General features: G+C 43.4%; 1 protein-coding gene and 1 non-coding gene across 4 annotated transcripts in view; one reads left to right on the top strand and one right to left on the bottom strand.

Annotated features, from left to right (window-relative positions):
- Nucleotides 1-4,142: 4,142 nt before the first annotated feature.
- The window catches only part of GOLGA1 (golgin A1), a 42,826-nt gene continuing 21,637 nt past the window's right edge, over nucleotides 4,143-25,331 (bottom strand). For 2 of the 3 annotated variants that reach the window (XM_029062652.2, XM_029062653.2), the window contains exons 7-24: nucleotides 22,886-23,014; nucleotides 22,364-22,533; nucleotides 21,296-21,407; nucleotides 20,310-20,405; nucleotides 19,364-19,489; nucleotides 18,352-18,447; nucleotides 17,930-18,025; nucleotides 17,736-17,831; nucleotides 17,191-17,331; nucleotides 16,552-16,647; nucleotides 14,252-14,341; nucleotides 11,631-11,733; nucleotides 11,110-11,267; nucleotides 10,447-10,605; nucleotides 9,832-9,891; nucleotides 8,327-8,500; nucleotides 8,087-8,173; nucleotides 4,143-5,257 (exon numbers count right to left, since the gene is read on the bottom strand). In XM_029062652.2, the coding sequence (XP_028918485.1) occupies nucleotides 5,177-5,257; nucleotides 8,087-8,173; nucleotides 8,327-8,500; nucleotides 9,832-9,891; nucleotides 10,447-10,605; nucleotides 11,110-11,267; nucleotides 11,631-11,733; nucleotides 14,252-14,341; nucleotides 16,552-16,647; nucleotides 17,191-17,331; nucleotides 17,736-17,831; nucleotides 17,930-18,025; nucleotides 18,352-18,447; nucleotides 19,364-19,489; nucleotides 20,310-20,405; nucleotides 21,296-21,407; nucleotides 22,364-22,533; nucleotides 22,886-23,014 (2,070 nt within the window). In that variant the 3' untranslated portion in view covers nucleotides 4,143-5,176. The remainder of the gene's footprint in view (nucleotides 5,258-8,086; nucleotides 8,174-8,326; nucleotides 8,501-9,831; nucleotides 9,892-10,446; nucleotides 10,606-11,109; nucleotides 11,268-11,630; nucleotides 11,734-14,251; nucleotides 14,342-16,551; nucleotides 16,648-17,190; nucleotides 17,332-17,735; nucleotides 17,832-17,929; nucleotides 18,026-18,351; nucleotides 18,448-19,363; nucleotides 19,490-20,309; nucleotides 20,406-21,295; nucleotides 21,408-22,363; nucleotides 22,534-22,885; nucleotides 23,015-25,331) is intronic. The other variant, XM_039911800.1, reaches the window with a different exon arrangement.
- On the top strand, nucleotides 14,444-14,582 carry LOC114811426. The gene has a single exon (XR_003759130.1). It is a non-coding gene; the product is annotated as a small nucleolar RNA SNORA7 (small nucleolar RNA).

Below are 25,331 nucleotides of genomic sequence, written 5' to 3' on the forward strand. Positions count from 1 at the left end.
GTGGAGGAAGAGAGAAAATGATGAACCAGAGATTGGCCCAGGCTTTTTGTTTTTGCAGCAGCAGCAGCAGCTCAACAAGGAGTACAGAAAGACAGCACAGTGAAGAAGGGAACATCGGCTAAGTCAGTGGTCAGAGGAGAGAGACACTGTAGCACAGCTGTCCTTGAAAGGAAGATCTGTGACCAAGTTCCAGTTTATCAGAAAGGTAGCAAGGTACCCTCTGGAGTGTTCAGGGAGCCCTAGCCCCTGCCTTTCTCGTCTGCAAGTTGACAGACATAAATGTGAGAATCTGGAGGACAGGGCCAAAGGCGTGTGACTCGAGTTAAAGATCAGAAGCAGGGTCTGACTTAGGGAAACGGGGGACGTGTGAGGAAAAACAAAGAGACTTCTGGAGAGACCTTCTCATCATTCCCTTAAACAGACTTAAGATAGGTAGGTGGGTCTCCAGACAAGGAAATCCAATTGATGGAGGAGAGGGTGAAGACAAGTACAAAAGGAGAAGAAAAGCAGACGTGGCCCAAATAACGAAGGAAGAAACTGATGGGAAGATCAAAAGGGGAGTGTTTCACCAAAGTGAGGGGCAAAAAGAAAAAAAATATAGTGAAGGGAAAGAAATCAATGGCGCGGACCAGGGGGAGATTTGCGGGGGGTGGGGCTGTTGATGGAGGGCAGAGTCAGCTGGAAGAGCAAAGTTCTGAGCCACCATCCTCCTCTTGTTTCTCATGACAAGGAGGAACAAGAGCTCCAAGAATTCCAATAATTCAATAGGAAAGGAATGGTGGGGTTAAAAGGGAGAGGAAAAGAATGGGAAAACAATTCTTGAACAGATGAACTTTAAATATTGGCTCTGCAAAGGTGAACCGAATGAGATTCAGAGAGCTAAGAGATGTGGCTGATGAAGAGGAATGGGACATTCTGCTCATATAATAAATGGGTTTATAAATCCAAGGAACTGTAAGGCAAGCTAAAAGGGAATGGATATGGGGTTTGTGGTGGTGGACTATCTGGGATGATTAATAATGATGGAGTGGGGTTTTTTTCTGGTATCTTCATAAATAGAAAAATGAAGAGGGTGGTGACAATGGGGATGAGGACTGTCATGTTTATTTATGTCAGATTGAAAAAAAAAGTTGAAAGCTTTTAAAAACATAGTTTCTTTTTTACAAATTACAAGTACAGTCACCCTGATAGAAGATATTAAGACCAAGCACTGATGAGAAAGATTGAAAGAGATGCTAAACATGTGGAAATAATACCTCAAAAAGCTGGATGAAGGACACTTTTACGGTAGTGAAGAGAGAGTGCAAAAGCCACCTTATAAAAAGGGCACAGCAGAACTGATAAATACATATACAGGTGAGGATGTTGTTCCCAAGCCAAGGAGTGAGAGAATTGATTCTCCAACCATTTAATGGTTAACTGTAACTAAGATTGGGAACAAAGTAGTGATGCTCTGGAGAAGGGGCATGGATTCTCTGAGAGCCATAAAATATAGCTAAAGAAGTAATACAAGAACTGATAAAAAGATGAGAAGTTTCATAAGTGGGCGAAGGGAAGCTGTTAGGAAGACAAACAGCAAATACTGGGTTTTTAAGAAAAAAGACATTAAGAGCAATAGATCGAGGAATAAGCTTCAACAAGTAAACAGAGTTTGTGTGTGTGTGTGTATACAAAGAAGGCTAAGAGCAGAAAGGAAGATGTAAGGGGTTGCCATGAGATATTCTAGAGTGTGCTCAGAGGAAGGATGAACATGTGATGATGGCATTTAAGATCAAAGGACAGAGAGATGACAAGAAGGAAGTGCCGGGCATAATGACCACCTTTTATAAAGAACGCTTAGAGATGGATGGAGATATCCCTTGCCAAAAATAAATTTAGCAGAACAAGAGAAAGAGCTGGAAGGGGTATTACAGAAGGTGGGGTGGTTAGCATGGTAGGTAGCATGAGCAGACAGTGCTGTTTTTTTGATAAAAGAATATATATGCTGTGAAAACAAGTTCCAGTTTTTAATGAACTCTGGGAGGGCAAGATGGTAATAAAATCAATAGGACATGGCATCATCATCCAGCTGTATAAGAAGAGATTTTAAAAAAAGACATTAAGAATGGGAGATCACTCATTCTTAAATACCGATGGCAACATGATCCATGGGATACCGAAGACAATAAAAGCCGGAAAGGTTATTGGGCCGCCTGGTCGGTCAAGGGAAAACTGGGGTGGGGGCTTGTGAAGGAAAGAAGCTGGGGTGAATATTAGCCAGGAAAAGATTTGAGAAAGAATGGGAATTAGTTTTCTAATTAAAGTACTGACAGGCCTAGGTGTACCCGGGAGCATCCAAAAATTCAGGAGTTGAACATACCAGGGATTTCCCCACAAGGCAAATGCTGGTTTGGTGAGGAGATGGGCACTGTGAGGGGGTTGAGGCAGAGCCCAATTTACCTTTGGAATGGCAGTGCCGCAAGAAGTTTCACATGTAGAGAGGAGACAGGGAGGATAAAGTGCCAAATGGAGTCAGTAACAGCCTTTTAACTGTGGCAGAAGTGCAAGAGATGGAGTGCTGCTTTCGGATGAATGGAAAATATGCAAGTTTCTAAGAGGCAAAGGCAAACATGGGATTAGAAGGGTGGAAAAGATAGTCACCCAGAAAGAGGTCAAGGAGCTAATAATGGAAGGGCCTGGGAAAAGGTTATAGAACTCTTATTTTGGGGGACAAGACGGTACAAGAAAAAGTGGGGAAGAAAACTTTAGAGGCTCAAGGAAGAATAAAGCCAAGCAAATTTTGGAAATGATCTCAAAAACAAATGAAGCAGAATGAAGCCAATCGAGCAGTTTTTAAAGTCAGTAAGGAACGGTGAGTAACGGAAACACGTTTGGAGGACAATTTAAGGCTTTTACATCCTAGAAGGACATGGAATTAACAGTATGAAATTACTTATTTGGATGTAAAGGATGGAGGCTGGGCGTGTTTAATCCAAACGTCTTTTATGCTAACTTTTGAAAAACGGGAAAAGAACCAAAGTGGGGATGGAATTTTAAAGCACACCTCCCAGAGAGAGGAAAAATGAGGGGAAGGTTCTTCTCTGCTGAAAATGAGAATGGAAGGAAGCCCAACTGACAGTGGTACAGAACGTGCTAAAAGAACAATACAATGGGGAATGAGGGGACTAAGCTGGAGCTAAAAGAAAGCCATTCACGTACGTATTTAAGTCTGTGTTGGGATCCAGAGCCATTCATTAAAGTGAATATGAAGGTCAGGGACAATGCTGAGAAATCTTGATTAGGACAAGATTGGGAGGAAACAGAAATGTAGGAATAGCTGATAGATTGCCAGGTGGCCAAAGAGGTTTGGACCTGATGGGCCGCGATGCTAGGCTGGCCGGAGACGGCGTTTTTAACATGGAAAGAAAGACCGATGCTTTGAAGATCATGAATTATGAACTAGAGTGAAAATCGTGCTCTGGGTATTAATGCTTTATTGAAAAGCAAGAATGCATAACTGTTTAGGGGTAGATCTGAAGATGAGTATAAGGCTGTGAAAGATCGATGGGGGAATGGCAGATAAATACCCAAAAATGAGGTAAAACTGTATGAATATGTTTTAATGTCATTTCAGTTTTATCAAATGCTTTTGTAAAAGCAAAATTTCATCATCTCCAAGTGTTTTTCCTTTAATAGAGAAGCATCTTTATAGTTTGTCTCAACGCATGTTGACTTTCTTAATAAATAGTTATTTAGCATTCACCCAAAGAACATGTTTCAAAATATCAAGTACCTTAGTTTAGTTAGCTTTATAAATTGTATATTTTTATTTACAACACGTAGTGCATTTATAAATATGGTATTGGGTTTTTGGTTTTTTGTTGGTTTTTTTTTACATAAAAACAAGGCAGATAAACTGCAGCTTCTGATTTTTCATTTAAATCTTCATTAAAAGGCTATGGGAAAATTTCTGCTTGGATTGGGGAAAAAAATGTACGTTTAGTTATAAAAAGGGAATTAATATTTCTATTAACGTTTTTATTTACAATGTAACCTAAGCAGAGAGTTAGTAGCAAACCACGTTCCAGCTACAGGTGAAATATCAGGACTACTTCTGAAGGAAGCAGATGTCTGATAGTGCTACAGAAACTGTAGGAGAAACAATCACACATGAGCAGTTCTTTAATTTTCCTTTAAGAATACCGGTAAACTGATTTTTCAATTCAGAATAAATGTTTATAGTAACACAGTGAAATTCAGTTTTAAAAAGTGTATTTAAAAATGGTTTACCCAGCAACCTGTCCGAGACCAGCACGTTAATTTAAAAGGCAATTAAGTGTATTAGGTACTAAATTCAGACCTTCTAAAATGTTGCATTTTTTTCTTTAAGAAAAGTAAAGTCTGAACCCTCTGGGGAGCTGTACATTCCCCCAAATTAATCAACACTATGCCCTACTACTGGGCACCTTAAATCATATAATTTGAGATGCACACATTCTCAAGTCAAGTCTGTCACCGGGTTCTGGAGTGAGGAGGAAGTAGAAGTAGAAAATCCTACTTCCAGTGTTTTAAAAGATTTCCCAATTCATTTCAGATCGCTAACTTAAAAGGGACTAAGTGCCAGCAGATCACCCGCCTCCTTCCATCTTTCCAAAGAAAACACTGTCAGGAGTTGGGTTTTACGTTCTGCTTAAAGAGAAAGGCAATCAAAGGAGTTTGGCAGCTCCTAAAGGATTGCGGGAGTGTGCGTCGGGGTCACCGTCATTGTTAACTTCACCTGAGACGCCAGAATTTCTCCTTTCTGATAAACACAGCCGCAGTTTTAAGTGGCCAGAACTAGGAGGCGGAGAAATTCAAATCCAAACTCTAAGGTGCCCAAAACCAAGATTCAGCAGCACAGGGGGAGAAGTCAGGCTTTTTGCTACTCCAAAATGAACAGTGGCCCTCAAGGAATGGTTCCCTAGTTCTGGGCTCCCAGCAGACCGCTCTAAGACTGGCCACCTCCCGCAGCTAGGTGCCCGTCAGTTCACAATGAAAGAAGCTCTGACCATCATTTTTCCTGTAAACAACATTTCAAAAGGCTTGTACAAAATACTGCAATTACAGTGATTAAAACCCACCCAAACCGGTGTGTGTTCAGTGTCATTTTCATAGAAAAAGTGGCCACACAAGGAGTCTCCATTTGTCAGATTCCCTTTTAGGACCAAGGTACCCGGGGGTTCGAGATGGATGGCCGGATGCTGCCTTTGGGAGACGGTTTTGATCCAAACCACGACATCTATCGTTTAAACAGAATGGTAACCGACAATTAGGATACAGCGCTAAATGAGGAAGACGACCAACGCCTTCCCCGCCCAGGGGGCCTCGGATGTCTCTCCTGCTTGAAGAGAGACGACTGGACTCGTGGTCATTGGCAGAGCCGCTGGACTAGAGGTCTAACAGTGATAAGGAGCAAAGCGACATAAAGCGTGATTGCAGTTCTGCTACTTCTACCCTCTAACTGTTTTGAGAGGTGGAAACCTCAGATTAGCTTGACCCAAGCGCTTAGTACAGTGCTCTGCACATAGTAAGCACTCAATAAATATTATCGAATGACTCTCTTGGGGGCCTGAAGCAGAACTGCCCCCAGCAGCAGCAGCGCGGCCCCGTAGTCAGAAGGACCTGGGCTCTAATCCCGGCTCCGCCACCTGTCTGCTGTGTGACCTTGGACGAGTCACTTAACTTCTCTGTGCCTCAGTTCCCTCATCCGTAAAATGAGGATTAAGATTGTGAGCACGATGCGGGACAAGGTCTGTGTCCGGCCCGATTAACCTGTATCTATCCCAGCACTTAGTATAGCGCCTGGCACATAAGTGCTTAACAAATATCATTGAAAAAAAATCCGGTCAGCAAGGGATCCGCATTATGGAGCCCAATCTGTGGAGTGCAATTGCCCCCAACAGTTTTCTGATTGTCTCTATCTGCTGCAGAATTGTATACTCCAAGTGTTTAAGTACAGTGCTCTGCACATAGTAAGCACCCAATAAATACTACTGAATGAATGAACTCCCAGACTTGCTCATCCACTGTCACTGACAAGCCTGAAAGTCTCCAATCGGGGCTGAAAACAGAAGTCGCATAGCCTAGTGGATAGAGCACGGGCCTGGGAGTCAGTAGGACGTGGGTTCTAATCCTGGAACCGCCACCTGTCTGCTGTGTGACCTTGGACGAGTCACTTAACATCTCTGTGCCTCAGTTCCCTCATCTGTAAAATGGGGATTAAGACTGTGAGGTCCATATGGACAGGAGCTGTGTCCAACCTGATTAACCTGGGCCTACCCCAGTGTTTAGTATAGTGCCTGGCACATAGTAAGCGCATAACTAATACTACACACAAAAAAAGGTCCACGATGGTAGATTTTTGGCTTTCTCTGGGAAGCAGATCCCTTCCCAGTCCTCTCTTCTGCTTAAAAACTCCATCCGACCTTGCAGCCCTTACACTCAAAATGACAAGTCAGAACCTCCATTTGGCATACCGCTATAACCCAGTACGCACTTTTAACTGGGCCCATGGAAATAGAGTTCTAAGCAAAAGATTACCGTATAATAATAACCGTGGCATTTGTTAAGTGCTTAACTATGTGCCAGGCACTGTTTTCAGCGCTGGGAAATCGGGTCGGGTTGGACACAGTCCCTATCCCGCATGGGGCTCACAATCTCCTGACAGTATAACCTCCCATAGGGAATAATGCAGAAAACATTTATGGGTTCCCAAGATATAAAAATTTTGACCTAAACAATATAAATATATTTCAGTGATGAAAAGCCACATGATCGGTATGTGAGACGTAAACACTATTTATTTACATAATTGCTCCACTTTTTTGCTACTCAAATAGGAGGGGGGTAATTAAATCTCTCAATAAGGGGAGCAGGAGGATGAAAAAAAGGCGGCAGAAAGAAGCGGAAGATAACTGGGCACAATACTGCCTTGAGAATATAAGCTCTTTGTGAGCAGGGAATGTGGCTATCAACTCTATTGTAGTGTACTCTCCCAACCCTTCAGACCTGTGTTCTGCAAAAGTAACTGATCAGTAAGTAACACTGCTTGATTGACTCTCTTACTTCTAAGACAGTAGCCCGCAACTCCCTTCTCTCCCTACATAGAGTTTGCTTATCTCCCGAACCTGTATTTGCTAGTGTCCTGATCTTTCTTCTATTCCACCCCTGCCAGCTGCCATTATCACTGCTTACAGAAATATTATTTAACTTTCTCTTCAAACGTTGAGGGGAAATTAAGTGGTGACAGCAACTATACAAGTGAATACATTATATACCCATAATGACAGATATTCCATTTGATATTTTGGATACACCTATTTAAACATAATACTTCATTGGCCTCCTATTTAGCAAAAAAACACCTTGTGCTAACAGACCTGACACTATGAAAACAGATGCCATTATCTAATCCTAAAGTGAAATAGGCTTTAATCACTAGAGAGTAAAATCAAAATATTTTAAAGGTAGGGCAAATGCTTATGCTAAGGTAAAATCAGTATGAAATAGTGCTTTTCCAATAATAGCAATACTATCTGTTCAGTGCATACTATGTCCCAAGTATGTAACTATGTGTGTTAAGTCCTGGGGTAGATATAATCATGCTGGGCACGGTGCCTGTCCCACAAGAGGCTCCGAGTCTAAGGGAGAGGGGGAACAAGTATTTGATCTGCATTTTACAAATGAGGAAGCTTAAGCACAGACAAGTTAAGTGATTTGTTCAAGGTCACATAAAAGGCAAGTGGGAGAGCTAAGACTAGAACCCAGATCTCCTGATTGCTGGAGCTGGGTCCTTCTGCTAGGCCATGTTCCCCAAGGTACTATTATGATGGGGATGGCAGACTGTTCATCTGTGTATCTGTCTTTCAGTGGAGTCACCAAATTAACACAGTATGGCTACAAACGTTTCTAACCGGTCTCCCTTATTTGACGTTCCCAAACCAATCTCTGAACAAACTAGCCCAGCAACTACAACTTCCAATTGTGTCTCACATTTCAGGGAAGGAGGTTTGCCCTGTTTCACGGCCTCGCTCCCACTAATTAACGTAGAACGCAAAGACGTTCTTACCTTATACTCCAATGTTTCTTTGAGCATGTTTTCCTCCTCTTGTGAAAAATTGAGTAGCACAGACACAGCTTTAATGAGGTGAAAAGCCTGAAATGAAACACACATTACTGACCATCCGAGGAAAGGGTAGGCCTCTGTAACGAAGGGAGCAGAAGACGAATGGGCACTGACGACGTTTAAAGATGAGCCAGGGTTAGGGCAGCGCTCAGAATAATGGACCGAAGAAACAGGTCTCTTTACCTCCGATTCCCGACAGGACATGAACTTTAAAACCACATGTTTAAGGTATTCGAAGTTAATCTCCCTCGAGTCATTCAAATCTGAGTTATTGGTGACGGTTGCAGAGGCAGACGGCATTTCGGGGTTGGGTTTCTCTCCTCGAACGTCAAAGATCTCATTATCAGGCTTTATTTTCTGGAAAGAAAAGGAAGCTGCCATTTAAAAGGCCTGCTGGGGCAGAGCAGGCAAGGTGTAGTTACCATAATGGGTACTTTTAGGGGTGACACCTTGGTCGAGGCAGGGACCGTGTCTTACCTCTCTTGGGTCAATACAACAAGTGCTCCGATAATATCGACTGATTAATCTGAGAACCAAAGTATCCTTTCCCATCACTTATTTGCTGCACTGCCAACAGATAGGCCAAATTGATAAGAAAGCTATGGGATTCTGGGCACCCTATGGGTCCCACAGGAATTTTTTGAGGCTCATGAGGTCTCAGTCACAAGACCATTCTTTTGAGGGCCTTTGCTAGGGGCTTGGGGAACTAACAAAAGAAGCAAATGATGCAATTCCTGCTCTTAAGGCTTACAGTCTAAGTTAGGGGGAGGAAGATAAACTAATCAGTGACTAAGGACAGAGAAAGTAATAGACAATAACAAAAGATAAATATGAGAGGTACTGGTATCTATTATAAATTATATTAATGTCTACCTCTCCCTCTAGACTGTAAGCTAATAATGGACAGGGAACATGTCCCCTAATTTCCTTTACATTGTATTCTCCCAAGCACTTAGTACAGTGCTCTGCACACAGTAGGCAGTGCTCTGCACACAGTAGGCATTCAATAAATACCACTGACTGATTGATTGATTGATTACTGGAATGACTGGGAAAGTGGGTGAATTATTCAGGGCTACCTCCTGGAGGAGGTGGCTTTAAAGGAGGGCTTTGGGGTGCTTATTCAGAGCATTTACAGATTCAGATACTGGTATGACTATCCGTTAAGCTTGTTTTAAATCAAGAATATTCTCTTATGTGAATCTGAGCCTCCAGATCTAGGACACCTCTCAACCCATCCTTCAAAGCACAGACCGCAAACACATTCCACCTGAACTATTTTCAAAGACGGTAAAATCACAGAACTTCATGAGCCCTAAGCATTTCGAGAGCTGCAATACTCCAGTGTAACAGGTCACGTTAACAGGGAATGTCTTTTCAAGGTGACTTTCAAAATGAAAAACAGCCAGTTGGAAAATCCTTACACGAGCCGTTAGGGCTGTGGCTGCTTGTGGTCTGTAGGTGGTTCTTAGGCATTGCACGCTCTAGACTGCCAACTGGTCCTCAAGTCCGTAAGCTCCTTGTGAGCAGGGAACGTGGTTACCAACTCTGTTATACTGTACTCTCCCAGGCACTTAGTACAGCGCTCTGCCCACAGTAAGCACTCAATAAATATGATTGGTTGATTGACTGTACCCTAGGGCCCCCCCCCCATCCAGACATCAATGGCAGTTTCAAAGATCACTCACCAGTTCCTTCTGCAGAGTCTTTTTGAGCTCTGTCATCCTCTGCTGCAGGTGCCTTATAGTCTGCAGAACAAGGATCTGATCACCAGTTTGAACTACAGCAACAGTTTTTGGCCAGGCCGACTTTAATACGTAAAAGTATAGGTCAAGAACTTAGTAATGACCTCAAGAGTAAGGATAAGAAAGTGATGTTCTTTTTACTCAGGGAACTGATTTAAGGAAAAACTAAATGGGAGTAACTTGGAAACTGAAATAATCCAGTGGAATCAGAATATAAAAATAATGGGATTAGGGTCTGATCTCAGAGTTAAGTTAGTTACTGGGAGTGGTCCCACACATTAAAAAATGCTTCACATTTGAAAACGAAGCCGAAGAACATGGGATTTCAGTAGGACGGTCCCACTCAGAGACACATTATAATTGTGAGCTTCCCTGGAGCTGTGGAGTGGGAGGGAGAAATAAGAGCAAGGACTCCTGTGGTGAGAAGAAGTAAAGGTAATCAAAGAAATGGCTGAGTGATTTTGATGATCCATTTGTTGAAGAGATCTGATTAGTGCACAGAGAGAAGAGAAAAGGAAAGACAAACATCGGCAGCTTCCCCAGGAATCACTCCATCACCTTGTTTTTCTCTATAATCTGCTGTTCCAGGTCTTGGTTTTCTTTCTGTAGTTGTAATACATGCACAGCTTCAAGATCTCCATTTGGGGTTCTTTCATCACCTTCAGATGTGTACAAACACTCACTTAGGGATTTTTCTGTGTCTTCTAAAGCAGCTACCTAATGGTAGAGTACAGGAGAAAGAAAAGCAGGTTTAAAAATACATATTTACCAATCTTATCAGATATGCACCCATTACCACCAGGGAACGAGCCAGGGGACTATACTTTAGGCAAAGACATATGCGTAGTAAAATTAATATTCTGATATGACACTGTATGTGACGGGGTGTCATTTCTTACGGGTAAGTCAAACCCAAGTCTTTTGGCATCATCCCAAGACATCAAGTACTGAAGTCTCCTCACAGGCAGTGTAAGCCTCAGCTTATAGCAGTTTTTACCCTTATAGCAGTTTACCCTTAAGCATAGGGGTAAATATGAGACAACTGAGTTGGACAGAGTCCACGTCCCACGTGGGACTAACCAATCTTAACCCCCACTTTACAGATGAGGTAACTGAGGCATGGAGAGGGTAAATGACTCGCACAAAGTCACAGAGCAGATTAGTGGCGGAGCTGGGATGAGAACCCATCCACTAGGCCACGTTGCTTCTCATGTCACCCACCTTGAGCTCACTGACTCTGGTCTCTTGCTGCTCTTGAATCTGCAATCTCAACACCCTGATCTGCTGTCCTGCTGCTTCTTCCCTCTCTGCTGATTTGCTCTTGCACTCCTCGAGGTCACTCTGCAACTGGTGCACTTGTAGGAGAACGGACTCGTGACCTAGGTCCGAACGTGCAGTTGTTATTCAGCTGGGAAAGAAGTCACTTAACTGCAGTTGAAGGCACTGGAAACAGCATCAGTGGCCACTTAAAGGAGAATTACCACCCTCCCAGATGTCTCTCCCTGAAAACCGCAGTCACCGGGACGGAGAAGTTGGCACCTACCACCTCACAACAAGCTGCTGAGTAAAACAGTAGAACTTTAACCCAAACCAGAATGAAAGCTGAGGGAGAACATGGGAGGCTGGCCTGGCAGCACGGATTAGCTCAGGTCTGAGCAAATATATTGGCCCTGTCAGTTGCCTCACGGCTGATTCTGCAGGAAAAGGAGGGTCTGAACACTCTAAGGGGCTCTTGGTCTAACCTTGTTTGAGCTGGTTTATCTCCTCCTCTCGCAGAAGGATAGTTTCAGTATTTTCTCTGAGAGACCTGTCCTTCTCGTTCACTAATGCCATCAGATCAGCAACCTTGAAGAAAGACAAACCAGGAAAAGTAGGATGAGCAGTTCCTGCTAAGAGCCTCACGTTTTGCCCTCTCAAATGTTCCCAGTCTATAGGATAAAGGCAAGCCTTTGAAAGCAGAACAAATGTGTTATTTTCCAACATGGGGTTTTTTTTGGGAAAATTCCATCTCTCTTTAGGCACAGAAAAACCAACTTCGTTTGACTCTTCTGCTTGGCCCTTGCAGGAAAGGCACCAGGTCATGATGCTGACTGACTCAACCATCCTCATGTGTTCCGAGGGATACTGAGAGTAAGTACACCTGTTTGAAAAATGAAGTCAAAACTCAAGGTCATCCAGTTGAGCTTTGCATTCTTCAGCTGGCAGTGAAAAGAAAAAAAAGTTTTCAGTCTTTTTCTAAATTTAAAATGAATTCTCAGACTTATTAATTCATTCATTCAATCGTATTTATTGAGCGCTTCAATAACACTTACTCGACGTCTACTATGTATACGGTACTAAGTGCTTGGAAGAGAGAACAGGAAAGTCAAAGGACATGACATCAGCCTTCAAGGACCTTATGATCTAGCAGGGTGACAGACAACTATACATTGCAAATATGGAAAGTAATAGAGTATTTAAAATATGTACATAAGTGTTACGGGTTTTTTATGGTATTCATTAGGCGCTTATTATATGCCAGCTACTGTACTAAGCGCTGTGGCAGATACAACAGTTGTCATGTTGGACACAGTCCCTATGTTGCACGGGACTCAGTCTTAATCCCTATTTTAGAGATGAGGTAGCAGGTACAGAGAAGTTAAGTGACTTGCCCAAGGTCAGCCAGAAGACAAGTGGCAGAGCCAGGATTAAAACCCAGGTCCTTCTGACTCCCAGACCTATCCATTAGGCCATGCTGCTTCTCACAAGGTTGTTAGAAATTGAGTTCTTAGGTGGCATGGAAGGGCCAAAGTAGCAGTTGGAGAATATAAAATACAGAGATTAATTGGAGCAAGTCTTCTGGGAGAGGAGTCTCAAAAGGGCTCAGTTGCCAAGCCTTGGGGAAAATTCCTGAAAATTCACTTTAAACTTAGCCCCAAATTAATTACATAAAGCTGTGCCTCTTTCCTGTTTCAAAGTTTACCATCCCCATGACAGTATTTGTCAGTCCTGCTAGAGGAGTTCAGAAATGAAGCCCAAGACTCCAAGGAGTGTATTCTCTTTTAGGTGAGAAGATGAAGAGTGTCTGTTACAAATATGTACAGAGTGATTACCGTCATCCAAGTGAATTCCACTGAATGACTACCTCGTGATGATAAATCGTATTACACATTTCCTAAACAGAAGAGCTTACTGCCCTTCACAAGCATTCTTGATTTCCTCAGTCATAATCAATCATATTTATCGAGTGCTTGCTGTGTGCAGCACACTGTACTAGGCCCTTGGGAGACTACAGTGTAACAGAGCTGGGAGACATGTTCCCTGCCTACAATGAGCTAACAGTCCAGGAGGTGGGAGGAGTCAGATATGAAATGAAATTACGGCTATGTACCTAAGTGCTGTGGGTCTGAGGGTGGGGTGAAAGGCAAGTGCTTAGAGGGTACAAATTCAATTCCAAGTGTGATCCAGGAGGAAGAGGGAGTAGGGGAAGTGAGGGCTTAAATCAGGGAAGAGATCTCTTGGAGATGTGATTTGAAGATACCAAGTGTGATGGTCTGTCGGTTAGGAAGGGGGAGGGCGTATCAGGATAGAAGCAGGATGTAGGCGAGGGGTCAGCGGTCAGATAGATGAGATCGAGGTACAGCCAGTAGGGTGGTGTCAGAGGAGCCAAGTTTGCAGCCTGGGTTGTAGTAGGAAATCACTGGGGTAAGATAGGAGGGGCAAAGTGATTGAGTGCTTTAAAGCAGATGGTAAGGAGTTTCTGTTTGATATGAGGTGGATGAGAAGCCATAGGAGGTTTTTGAGGAATGGGCAAACACAGACTGAATGTATTTTTAGAAAAATGATAAAGGCAGCCGAGTGAAGTATGGAATGGAGTGGGGAGAGACAGGAAGCAGGGAAGTCAGCAAGGAGGCTGATGCAGTAATTAAGGCGGGTTAGGTTACGTGCTTGGATTAACCTGGTACCTGTTCGGATTGAGAGGAAAAGGCAGATTTTAGCGATGTTGTGAAGATGGAACTGACGTGATTTGTGAAAGAATGCATATGTGGGTTGAATGAGAGAGGTGAGTTGAGGATAATGCCAAGGTTATGGGCTCGCGAGACACGGAGGATGGTGGTGCTGTGTATAGTGATGGGAAAGTCAAGGGGAGGACAGGGTAACCATAAGGGAGGCAAAATTTGTTTTCAATGGTGCAAACTGAGGCCCTAAAAGACTGCTCAAATTTAATTCCTTAAATTCTATTTCCAACTAAGTAGATTGTGCGTCCAACCACTTACAACAACAAGATGAAAATGAGCAGAACCCATCATCACATCTGATCTCCTAAAGACTTTGGCACCAAAGAAGTCTCCCACCAACCTCATCAGGTAAGAACTGGACAAACCTGCCGCTGAAGATCTTCTTTGTGCTTTCGGGTTTCTTCTAAGGCTTTGGCAATTTCCACACTGACAGTCTCTCTCTTGTTCCACTCTTCCTGCAAAACGGTGAAAAGAATTCAGGAGATTATCCAAGAATAACAAGTTCTAGTGTAAAAGGCTCTCTCCAGAAACATTAACTTCAAGGTAATTACCTTATACCCCTCTAAGGACCACACCTGGAGAGTTTACAGTACTCTATCAGTCTCGGCTATGGGAGGGAGAGTCAAGCAGAGGTCTACCCAATTCCACTCCTGGCTTGGGCAGTGGCTAGCGAGCGGAAGGCAATCTGCTCCAAGTCAAAACTCCCCTGTGCTGGGCAGCAGCGGCACGGGAGAGTCGAGGGCGGTGACTCAAGTTTACTGTGCGGAAGAAGGCAATGGTAAACCGCTTCCGTATTTTTACCATGAAAACTCTCTGGATACACTGCCAGAGCGATTGTACATGGAGTTGGGTTGTTCTGGGAGAGATGCGTCCATGGAGTCGCTATGGGTCGGAGACAACTTGGCATCATAAAAGACAATTACCTTATAAATCCCACAGTTCTTTAGTAGCGAATTCTTCCCCACACCTGTTGCTTATTTGCAGAATTTCTTATCAGCACCCAAAGAAGGTTTCCCATAGTAGGACACGGCTAGGCACCAAATAGGCTAAAGCGGTCCAACCAATCCCAAGATGGAGAGGTTTCAGTGCTGCTCTCTGCAGTCAGCTTGCTCAATCATCTACGGCTTTATGGAGGAAGTTCAGTTTTCTCTTCAGCTTGCTGTCCACTGTCTTTATGTAGTCAACCTTTCCTTAAATGATTATCCCTAGCCTTCCAGACCCCAGTAATTATAGTAATAATAATCATTATGGTATTTAAGCACTTACTATGCACCAAGCACTGTACTAAGCAATGGGGTACATACAAGGTAATCAGGTTGGACAGAGTCCCTGCCCCACACAGGGCTCACAGTCTTAATCCCCATTTCACAGATGAGCTGAGACACAGAGAAGTGAAGTGACTCGTCCAAGGTCACACAGCAGACAAGTGGCAGAGCCCCCACTTTTAGACTGCGAGGCCCCTGAGGATCAGGGAGACTGAGTTACTTATCCTTAATTGTACAGGGAAGTAGCATGGCCTAGCAGAAAGAGCATGGGTCTGGGAGCCAGATGAGCTGGGTCTTAATCCTGGTTCTGCAATTTGCCAGTTGTGTGATCTTGGCACTTAACTTCTCTGCGCTTCAGTTTCCTCCCCTGTAAAATGGGGATTAAATTCCTGTTCTCCCTCCTACTTAGACTAGGAAAACCTGTTACAAAGTAGGGATTGTCTGACCTGTTTATCTTGCTTAGTACAGTGCTTGGTACACAGTGCCTGCTTAACAAATACCACAGTTATTATTATTCTCCAGCACTTAATACAATGTTTTGCACAAAGTAGGCATGTAGTAAATACCACTGCATGAGTGTAGACTACTACATGAAGCTCATGTAAAAAAAAAAAAATGCTTGTTAGGTGGAGTCGACGGCAAGATACATTCAGATGCCACCCAAATCTTCACCTCGGATCCATTTGGCTGAACTATATGAAATGTTTCAAGGTGGAGGGCTTGGGGGGAGAGTTGAAGAGGACTACAGCTCTGCTGAGATCCACTCTCTGACCATAATGTTTATGGGGACTACGGGGCCAGCACAATGACTCCCAAAGCCACAAAGACAAATGTTCCTTTGCTTCACATTACCGAGATGGGGATTTCTTGCTACTGTAATCACAAAGTAGGTCCACAGGATACTAAATGTGTTCTCCTCAAATGAAAGTCTTGCCAATTATGGGTTAGTCTTCTAGAGGTGAGTTCCCTCATAATGATCCAACAGCGCTATGACTATGATGCAGCACTGCTAGGTCCACAGGAGAATGGATTCTGTCTCAGAAGAGGTTGTGAAGACAGAAATTCCTCTAACAGAAAATAACTGAATTCTCTGAAAGTAATGTGTTATGATAATACAAGGGACTTCTTTTTTTTTTGGTAATTCTTCAGAGGACTTTTGAAATTCCATGATCTTCTAAATGTACAGATTTCAACTTTTCAGGTTACTCTATCTGAATATTAACTTGCACTTTGATAACCAGATCGCCTTGTTTATGAGAAAGGAAACTTTGGGCCAAAAAGAAAATGCAGACTTGCATCTGCCTTTTCTGTCCCAATAAATTACATGAATAAGCAACAAACAGCACATTTTCCCCAAAAGCAGTTCATTTGGTTAAAAACCTGATTGAATTAGTAAATACCTTCAGTCTCTCCAACTCAAGCTTCTGATTTTGTAAAGAACTTTCACATTCATTTCTGTGTTCTTTAAGGCCAGCATTCTCATTTTCTAGCTCCACCTGAAAATTTGAAATACTCTGTATCAAAAGAAATTACATATGAAGGGCACATTTTTCGATTGATCTTCACATTCTGAATATGTAACTCCTTCTCTTGGATTTTAAAAGGGCCCTTCTCATGTACTGAGTGCAGTGTGGGGAGAATTGGGGAGATTACAGAACTAGAATGCCCTCGGGGCGGGGCGGAGGGAATGAAATAGGAGATTGAACTGGGAGAGTATAAATTGGTGATGATTTTGGTGGAAAGAGTACAGGACAGAGCCTCTCAGAGGGTAAAGAACCACTGCTGGAGAAACATGAGGGAAGAGAAAACAGGGCTTATAATTCAAACAGCATTTTGATAATAGGGGCTACTGATGGGAAGAGTTGGGGGCTGTGGCTTTTAAAGTGTGAGATCTAGACATAGGCTCACCTTATCTCAAGGGGAATAGCTTACAAAATGAAATTGTCTTTGCACTTTGTGCTTTTGGATTCTTATTCCTCTCTGAATTGGGTACAAAGTGGTGTCCTTGATGACTAACTGCCACACCCTTTTCCACTTACTATCATGCGTTGCGTCGCTGTTTGGTTAGTTTTCAAGGTACTTATTTGAGCCTCCAGTTGATTAACCTGTTCTTCACTTTGTTGTTTCAGGGTTGAGATTTCCTGCTGCCACTTGCTGCTCTCCATTTCCACATCAGATTGCTTTGGGGAAAAGAAAAAGGCGTACTTAATAGCAATTGGAAAATTCGTCCTCTGCTCCTATCTAGTTGATTATCCCCCAAAACATCACCCCTAGCAAATCTATGACTTGTTTCAAAGAGGACAGACCTAATTGCCTCAGAAAATGAGGCCATACACTCTCACATTTACTGAAGGTCTGGCACTAGTCACTGAATGAGCCATTTGGGTGGCTAAATACCACTGACTGAGTTACCCGAATAGAATCAATCAAAGGCATTTACTGAGTGCTTACTATGTGCAGGGCAATTTCCTAAACATTTGGGAGAGCACAACAGAATCAGCAGATTCTTTCCCTGCCCATAACAACCTTACAATCTAGCGGGAAGAGTCGATTTCCCCAACATACTGAGAACATATTTACTCACAAGCTTTTTGATCTGTACTTCTTTCTCATTCACTATTTCACTGCTCTTCTTTAGCTTCTCTTCAGAAACCTGTAGTGCTTGCTCGAGTTTCATCACCTAAATTGGGGGAAAATAAGAAAGTCACCTTTTCCCTAATGTGTGTGGCTACCACGAAGGACAAGCGCTAGGAGTTATATTCTAAAGAGATGCTTCACCTGACTCGTGCTGTGATCTCGGAATCCTTTTATAAATTCTTCTCGCTCATTCAGTTGTGCCTGTCTCTCAGTGACTTGGCCATTCAGTTTGGAGATCTGGAACCAAATACACAGAAAACATTAGCTTAAGGAAGGGGGGGTGGTGAAAGGAGAACACACAGAATATGCCTTTCATTCATTCCTCCTGGAGAGGAGCAAGGCAGGGAAAGGCTGCTCTTCCCAGCTTCACTTAAGGTGAGGTTACATTTTGGTTTCAGAATCCTCCAGAGAATGCTTCCTGTAACACTGTGACATAGGGACAGGATGAAAGGTACATCTTGAAGAATCCGTTTCCTACACCCCGTCCCGAAGAGCCACAATCATGCCCACCCAGCTCTCCCTGTCCAATCTCAGATGACCCATAGAAGAGAGGGAGGAGATACCTGGGTCTCTAGGACACTGACAGTTTCAGCATGACTGGTTCTAGCTGCCAAAAGCTGCTGCCTAGTGTCATCCAACTTCTGTTCCACCGCAGTTTTCTGAAAATCAGGAAAAGAAATAGCACAAACACCACATCATCAATTAGACTGATTTCAGTGCGTTTTCCATTTCCTGCCAAGCCAGGGACACCAGTCATTCTGTGAAAAGGTCCTCTCCTACCTCCGCTCACGATGATGATGATGTTGGTATTTGTTAAGCGCTTACTATGTGCAGAGCACTGTTCTAAGCGCTGGGTAGACACAGGGGAATCAGGTTGTCCCACGTGGGGCTCACAGTCTTAGTCCCCATTTTACAGATGAGGTAACTGAGGCACAGAGAAGTTAAGTGACTTGCCCACAGTCACACAGCTGACAAGTGGCAGAGCTGGGATTTGAACTCATGACCTCTGACTCCAAAGCCCGTGTTCTTTCCACTGAGCCACGCGACAAGTGAGTCGGTAACGAGCAAGTGGAGACAAAGTACGGGTGTATGCTTGGTGTACCACATTTCTTAGGGCTGGAGCTGGAATTCCTGGGCAAGTGCTGGTAGGCAGTGTGGAGACAATGAAACATTTTCCTTGTCACCTGGACAGGCCGAAGTTGGGAATTACTTTTTGCCTCCAACCAAGTGGTAAATCTACAGGATTCAGATGTCACCTACTCATTTCTAAGATCTGCTGTTGGGAAGAGCACTGTTCTGGAAATCAGGAAACCTGGGTTCTAGTCAGTTTATCCTGCAGCTAGCTAATGCGGGGCAAAGACCACATGCATTTTTTCACCTGTCTACTCATTCACTGAAATCCACTGCTCAGTGAGAACATGAATGGCAGGGATGAGAGGGGCACTGTGTACATCATCAGCCCCGGAATCCATTCTTCTGGGCAGGTGGTCAGCCCTCAAGTTGCTGAGGGGAGACTCTACCACCTGCACTCACCTCTGATCTCAGCAAACGCCAAAGGAGAAAGATGCCAATTACCTCTTTAAGTAATTCTTGCACATGTTCATCCCCTGTTAAGTTTCCTTCTAGTCTTTTCTCTAAAGACAGGACCTTTTCCTGTAAATGTTCAATGAGTTTCCCTCTCTCTTCAGCTTCAACAGCCATCTGTTGGAAAAGGAGGGGGGGCATTCACTTCATAAGACTATAAAACAAGTATTTTTGAAAGTGCGTGTAGCTGGCGTACTTGGCGATGAGGAACATTCTACTTTTGAACCCAGAAAAACAGAAAACTAACTCCTTGTTCTTCAGGGGAAGGGGTGGTTTGGCATGGCCAGATTTGGAGACCTTCAAGAAAAAGCAGACCCTCTCAACCAGACTTTCACTGAGCAAACTTTACAAGGCTCTCTCCTAAAGCCTCTAAATACAGTCCAGACTAGAAGCTCTATTAAAGCTCTAGGAGACAAAAAGCGGCGCTGCAATTATCCAGAATGGTGTCTGTCCAAGAAATTGAAAGATGCTCCAATTCTTTAGAAGATGATTACTTGTTGTGAATTCTTCTTCTTCTTAATTGTGGTATTTGTTAGGCGTCTATTATGTGCCAAACAATGCACTAAACACTGGGGTAGACCTAAGATAATCAGGTTAGACAAAGCCCCTGCCCCTCATGCGGCTCACAGTCTAAGTTGGAGGGAGGACAGGTATTTAAAACCCATTTTACAAATGAGGTAACTGAAGCACAGAGAAGTTAAGTGACCTACTCAAGGTCACACAGCAGGGAAGTGGCTGAGTCAGGACTGGAATTAAAGCCAACCACCCTGGGGGTACTGCTCTTGTTGTTCCAATCCAGGTTCTGGCACTGCCCATGAGAGTAAACCCATTCCCTGAGGCTTATAGCCACTTCTCAGCAAAGAGCACCGTGACACTGCAGGTTGTAGTCGGGTTCCTTCATTTATCACCGCCTCCTCTGGTTCTCAAAGTATCCTACCTTCTGTTTGTGCTGCTCGTTCTCAAGCTTCAGTGATTCATGCTCAGCCTGCAGTATGCCCAATCTCTTCTCAGAAACAGATGCAGCACCCTGGGCCTATAGTTGCAGGGAAGAGTATGATTTAAGGATTTTAGAAATAGGTATAAGAAATGAAGATAGAGAACTCTAGCATGGTACACAGGAAACTCTTACACCTTCCGATAATAGAGGCCTTTGAAACACTAAACTTAAAATATTGCTCTAGGCCCAGTTAGAGGAAAGTCTTGCAGAAAAGGAACCGATTTGCACCGGCCTCTTGCCGATCCATAAAATCAGGCAAAAGGCTCAAGAACGACTAGAGTGCGTATCAGCTGGAAATCGGTACGTTAAAGAAAAGTGTGCAAGACCCCTGTGCTATACAGCTTTTTTTGTAAAATGGTATTTGTTAAGCGCTTACGATGTGCCAGGAACTGCACTAAGCGCTGGGGTCGATACAAGTTAATCAAGGTTGGACGGTCCCTATCCCGCAATAGGGCTCACGGTCTTAATCCTCATTTTACAGATGAGGTAACCGAGGCCCAGAGAAGCGAAGTGACTTGCTCAAGGTCATGCAGCAGACAGTGGTGGGGTCAGGATTAGAACCCAAGCCCATGCTCTATCCACTAGGCAGCGCTGCTTCTCTGGCTGGCAGTCACTACCTCTTGAAGTTCAATGCAATGTCAGCCAAATCTGGGACTCATTATGTGCATTTATGGACATAACTGGAAGAGGGAGGATGTCTCACCTGCCACTTTGAGCAATCACGGACTTCTATTTTCCCTGCAAGTGGTGCTGTCTCTGTGCCCTTCCTGCTCCAGCAGAGAGGGACAAGGCCAACTGCGCCATTTAGAAAAGTTAAGCTAGAATTTGGCTCTTTCGACACTGGTGTCGACTTTTTCTTTCCCATCCACGAGACTCAGCTTCGTACTGCACACTCCAGGGAATCCAGGCAGAATCCCACCGCTCACCTTTTGCAGATCCCCAGAAAGTCGTCGAATGGATGCTTGTAATTCCATTCCCTTCTGCTCCAAGGCAGTGATCTTGCTTTCGGCATCTGTTTCTGCCGCCATCAAGTCAGCCCTTCATCGAAAGAGAACGCAAAATATATTCAGTAGCCAACCACCACCATCATCACACATGGAAAGCTCAGATGAGAATACTGCCACGACATAATTTAGAGGGTGTTCACGTCAATTCTCGGTTCTCTCTCACAGAGAAGCTAAGTGATTTTCCTGTTGAGCAGGCCAGAAGCAGAGCTAGGGCTAGAACCCAAGCTCTGGACTCCTAGGCCCAAGTTTTTTTGGGGGCAGACCATGCTTCCTCAAAGATCTGAGGAGAGACATGGACTCTTCCACATCATGAGTCTCAAATACATGTTCATTAGTCATCTGGAGGTCAGCAGTAGACCATCTGTCCACTCTGTTCCTCAACAAAATGCTAAGCCCAAGAAGAGGAAGGTCCAAAACCGATCAATGTTGAGAAATATTGCCCCAGGTTATAAGCAAAGCTTAGTTCAACAACAAATGAGCAACAGAAAGCCGGGAGAGGTATTTTTCTACGGTCATTAGAGAAGCAACATGGCAGAGTGGATAGAGCACAGGCCTGGGAGTCAGTAGGACCTGGGTTCTAGCCCCGACTCCACCACTTGTCTGCTGTGTGAGCTTAGGCAAGTCACTTACTTCTCTGTGCCTCAGTTACCTCATCTGTAAAATAGGGATTGAGAACGCGAGCCCCATGTGGGACAGGGACTGTGTCCAACTCGATTTGCTCGTATCCACCCTAGTGCTTAGAACAGTGCCTGGCACACAGTAAGCACTTAAATACCACAATTATTATTATTCTGCTCTCCCATTATAACAGACCCCCATCACAGCTTACAGCTCAGTTCCAGCTCACTGGGTTCCAGCTCAGTCCTCGCTCTCATGCATCTTGAGCCAGTGCGTGGGGCAAGATGCATTTGGGTAAGGAGGTGAGCCGGCTGGATTCAGGGTGTGTTAACACCACTTCCCTTGGGACCCACAGACCCAGCTAAGAACCTCTGCTCTTCCAGCGCTGAGTACTGCTTCTGTAATGCCTCCAGCTCCCGGCTCAGATCACTTGACAGATGACTAGAAGCCAGCAGCTCCTCCTTGGTGTGACTGAGTTCATTGGTTCTCGTCTTCAGGTCTTCTTCTGCTCTTGCCAGACTTTCCTCCTTTTTCAAAAGCTGGATATCAAGATGTTAATACGCACAACAAACATGGAACAACAATGTCAAAAAGGCCAATCGACTACCCAGATTTAGTTCTTAGGAAAGCTCAGCCGACAGGCCGAACTTCTAAAGATTCTTAAGACAAAGTTAATGTGCCTTGAAGATACCAAGCACTATGAGTGGGAAATGGATTTCACATTGAATTTTGCATTTTCAGCCGCCCCACAAAAGGACAGGAGACTCTATTCTCAGAGAATATGCTACCAAAGACTGCCACTGTAGATGTTCATCTTCACGATTCCCCAGTTACCCCACCAATATCCCGATATTATTTCCAAGAGATAACAGCCCTTTAAACTAAGCTCACCATATGTTTAATTTTAGCCAATTCCTGCTGCTGAAAACCTTCTAATTCATCAATTTCATCTCTCTTTTGGAAGAGATTCAAGCTCTGGGTCTTCATTTTCTCTAGCTGAGCTGTGAGAAGCCTTTTTTCCTATTGAAAAAACAAAAACAAAATACCAACCCAGGAAATTAAGTCTTTTTTTTTTTAAAGTGAGTGGAGGCAAACTATCAAAATTCCTCTTTAAAGAAGGGTCTTTGGGGAATATTTTATAGTACAAGTGAACAAAAACATCATTATGGCAGTATATGGATTGTAACCTAAATGGAACAGTTTGTAATAGCTTTACATTAAAAAAGGTAAAGAAAGAAAAAAGATAATATAATAGTAACTATGGTATTTGTTAAGCACTCACTATAGGCCAGGCACTGTACTAAACACTGGGGTGGCTACATGCAAATTGGGTTAGATACATGCAAATTGGGTCAGAGAAGCGGCGTGGCTCAGTGGAAAGAGCACGGGCTTGGGAGTCAGAGGTCAAGGGTTCTAATCCCACCTCTGCCACCTGTCAGCTGTGTGATTTTGGGCAAATCACTTCATTTCTCGGTGTCTCAGTTCCCTCATCTGTAAAATGGGGATTAAGAGTGTGAGCCTCAAGTGGGACAACCTGATTACCTTGTATCTACCCCAGCGCTTAGAACAGTGCTCAGCACATAGTAAGCGCTTAACAAATACCAACATTATTATTATTATTATTATTATTATTCAGTTCCTGTCCCACATGGGGCTCACAAACTTGACCCCCATTTTAAAGATGAGGTAACTGAGGCACAGAGAAGTTAAGTGACTTGCCCAAGGTCACAGAGCAGACAAGAGGGAGAGTTGGGATTAGAACCCATGACCTTCTGACTCCCAGGCCCATGCTCTATCCACTAGATCATACAAGCATAAAGAAAATAAAGGCAATATTTATTTAAAACATGAGTCCACAGCAATTCCAAGTCCATTTCATCTCTTTATTCACAAGGACCCTGAACTAGCTAAATGACAGGAATAACTGAAGCAATGATCAAGGGTCCTTAAAATTTACAATGTTTTCAGGTAGAACTGATTCGTTACCAAAATAATAAGAATTATGCATGCCTGGCATCAACTGCTGCCAATTATTAATGGACAACTTCCTGATCCAGACCCTGTTGAGAATTACAATGCCTTGATGATTTCTTGCTCTAATCTTTAGATTTTTTTAGAGAGAGTCTATACAGAATTTGAAGTCCTGCATATGCGCTTTTAATATCCTTGACTGACTTTCTTACATGTCAAATCTGTCGAGAAGGCTTTTTATTTCATTAAAATGAAAATCCTTGCAATGAATTGAGTTTTTAGCTATTGGGCTAACTAAAGAAACTGCTTAGTATTGGTCCCCTTCACTACATGATCAGAAAAAAAAAATCCTGACCCAAATCCTTTCAAATTATTTATGGCTTGAAGAATTCTGAATTCACATACTCTAAACCCAGAAATGTTATCAGTCTAACTTACCACATTAAAAACACTGCACTTGGAGTGCTTTAGTGTGAACTTTTCTCGGGAAAACTTGAAATTTAAAAATCAACTGCATGAATAATTTTGTTATAAATAGTACCACCTGGAAGATAAAATACCATCATCGCTGACTTTTCTTTCACAGAACATATGGAAATTGTCTTGCTAACTTTAGCATTACATGAGAAACACAGGTTTTAATATTCAAACTCACTCCTGGTTCAGTAGATGTCATATGACACCTGTGAATTCACTCTCAATTTGGAGAGGACTCATTACTAGGCATATGCAATAGGAAAAAGGAATGTATTAGGCAACAGTTATGGGCCAGGAGGGCTGAGAGGGTTAACATAATGGATCTCCTTGAATATTAAATACTTTCCCATTCCAAATTCAACAACCTCTAATCTTCCCTTCATCTCAGGGAGCCAAGATGAAACTACTTCTGACAAAATGCTAGTGGGCAGCTGGACTTGACAGAACGGCCAGCGTTGTTCATTACGTAGCAAAAGATCCTGCCTTTCTGCTCAATTCCTGAGAATACTCTCCATCTCAGTGTTCTCTTACATTTTCTCATTTGTTGTCACCAAAGAGGAAGGGGTGCAGGGAGCTATTTTCAGGTACATTTTCCACTTCAGGAGCAGCATGGCCTAGTGAAAAGAGCATGGGCCCGGGAATCAGAAGAACCTGGGTTCCAAATCCCAGCTCTGCCACTTGTCTGGATGACCTTGGGCAAGACATCTAACTTCACTGTGCCTCAGTTAGATCATCTGTAAAATTGGCGATTAAGACTGTGAGCCAGACATGGGACAGGGACTGTGTCCAACCTGATGATTTTGTATCTAAGCCAGTGCTTAGGTATAGTGCCTGGCACACAGTAAGTGCTAAAAAAAAAATGCCATAAAAGAAAAACTGAACAACAACA

This window comes from Ornithorhynchus anatinus, chromosome 4 (genome assembly GCF_004115215.2).
Source record: "Ornithorhynchus anatinus isolate Pmale09 chromosome 4, mOrnAna1.pri.v4, whole genome shotgun sequence".
Lineage (NCBI taxonomy): Eukaryota > Metazoa > Chordata > Mammalia > Monotremata > Ornithorhynchidae > Ornithorhynchus > Ornithorhynchus anatinus.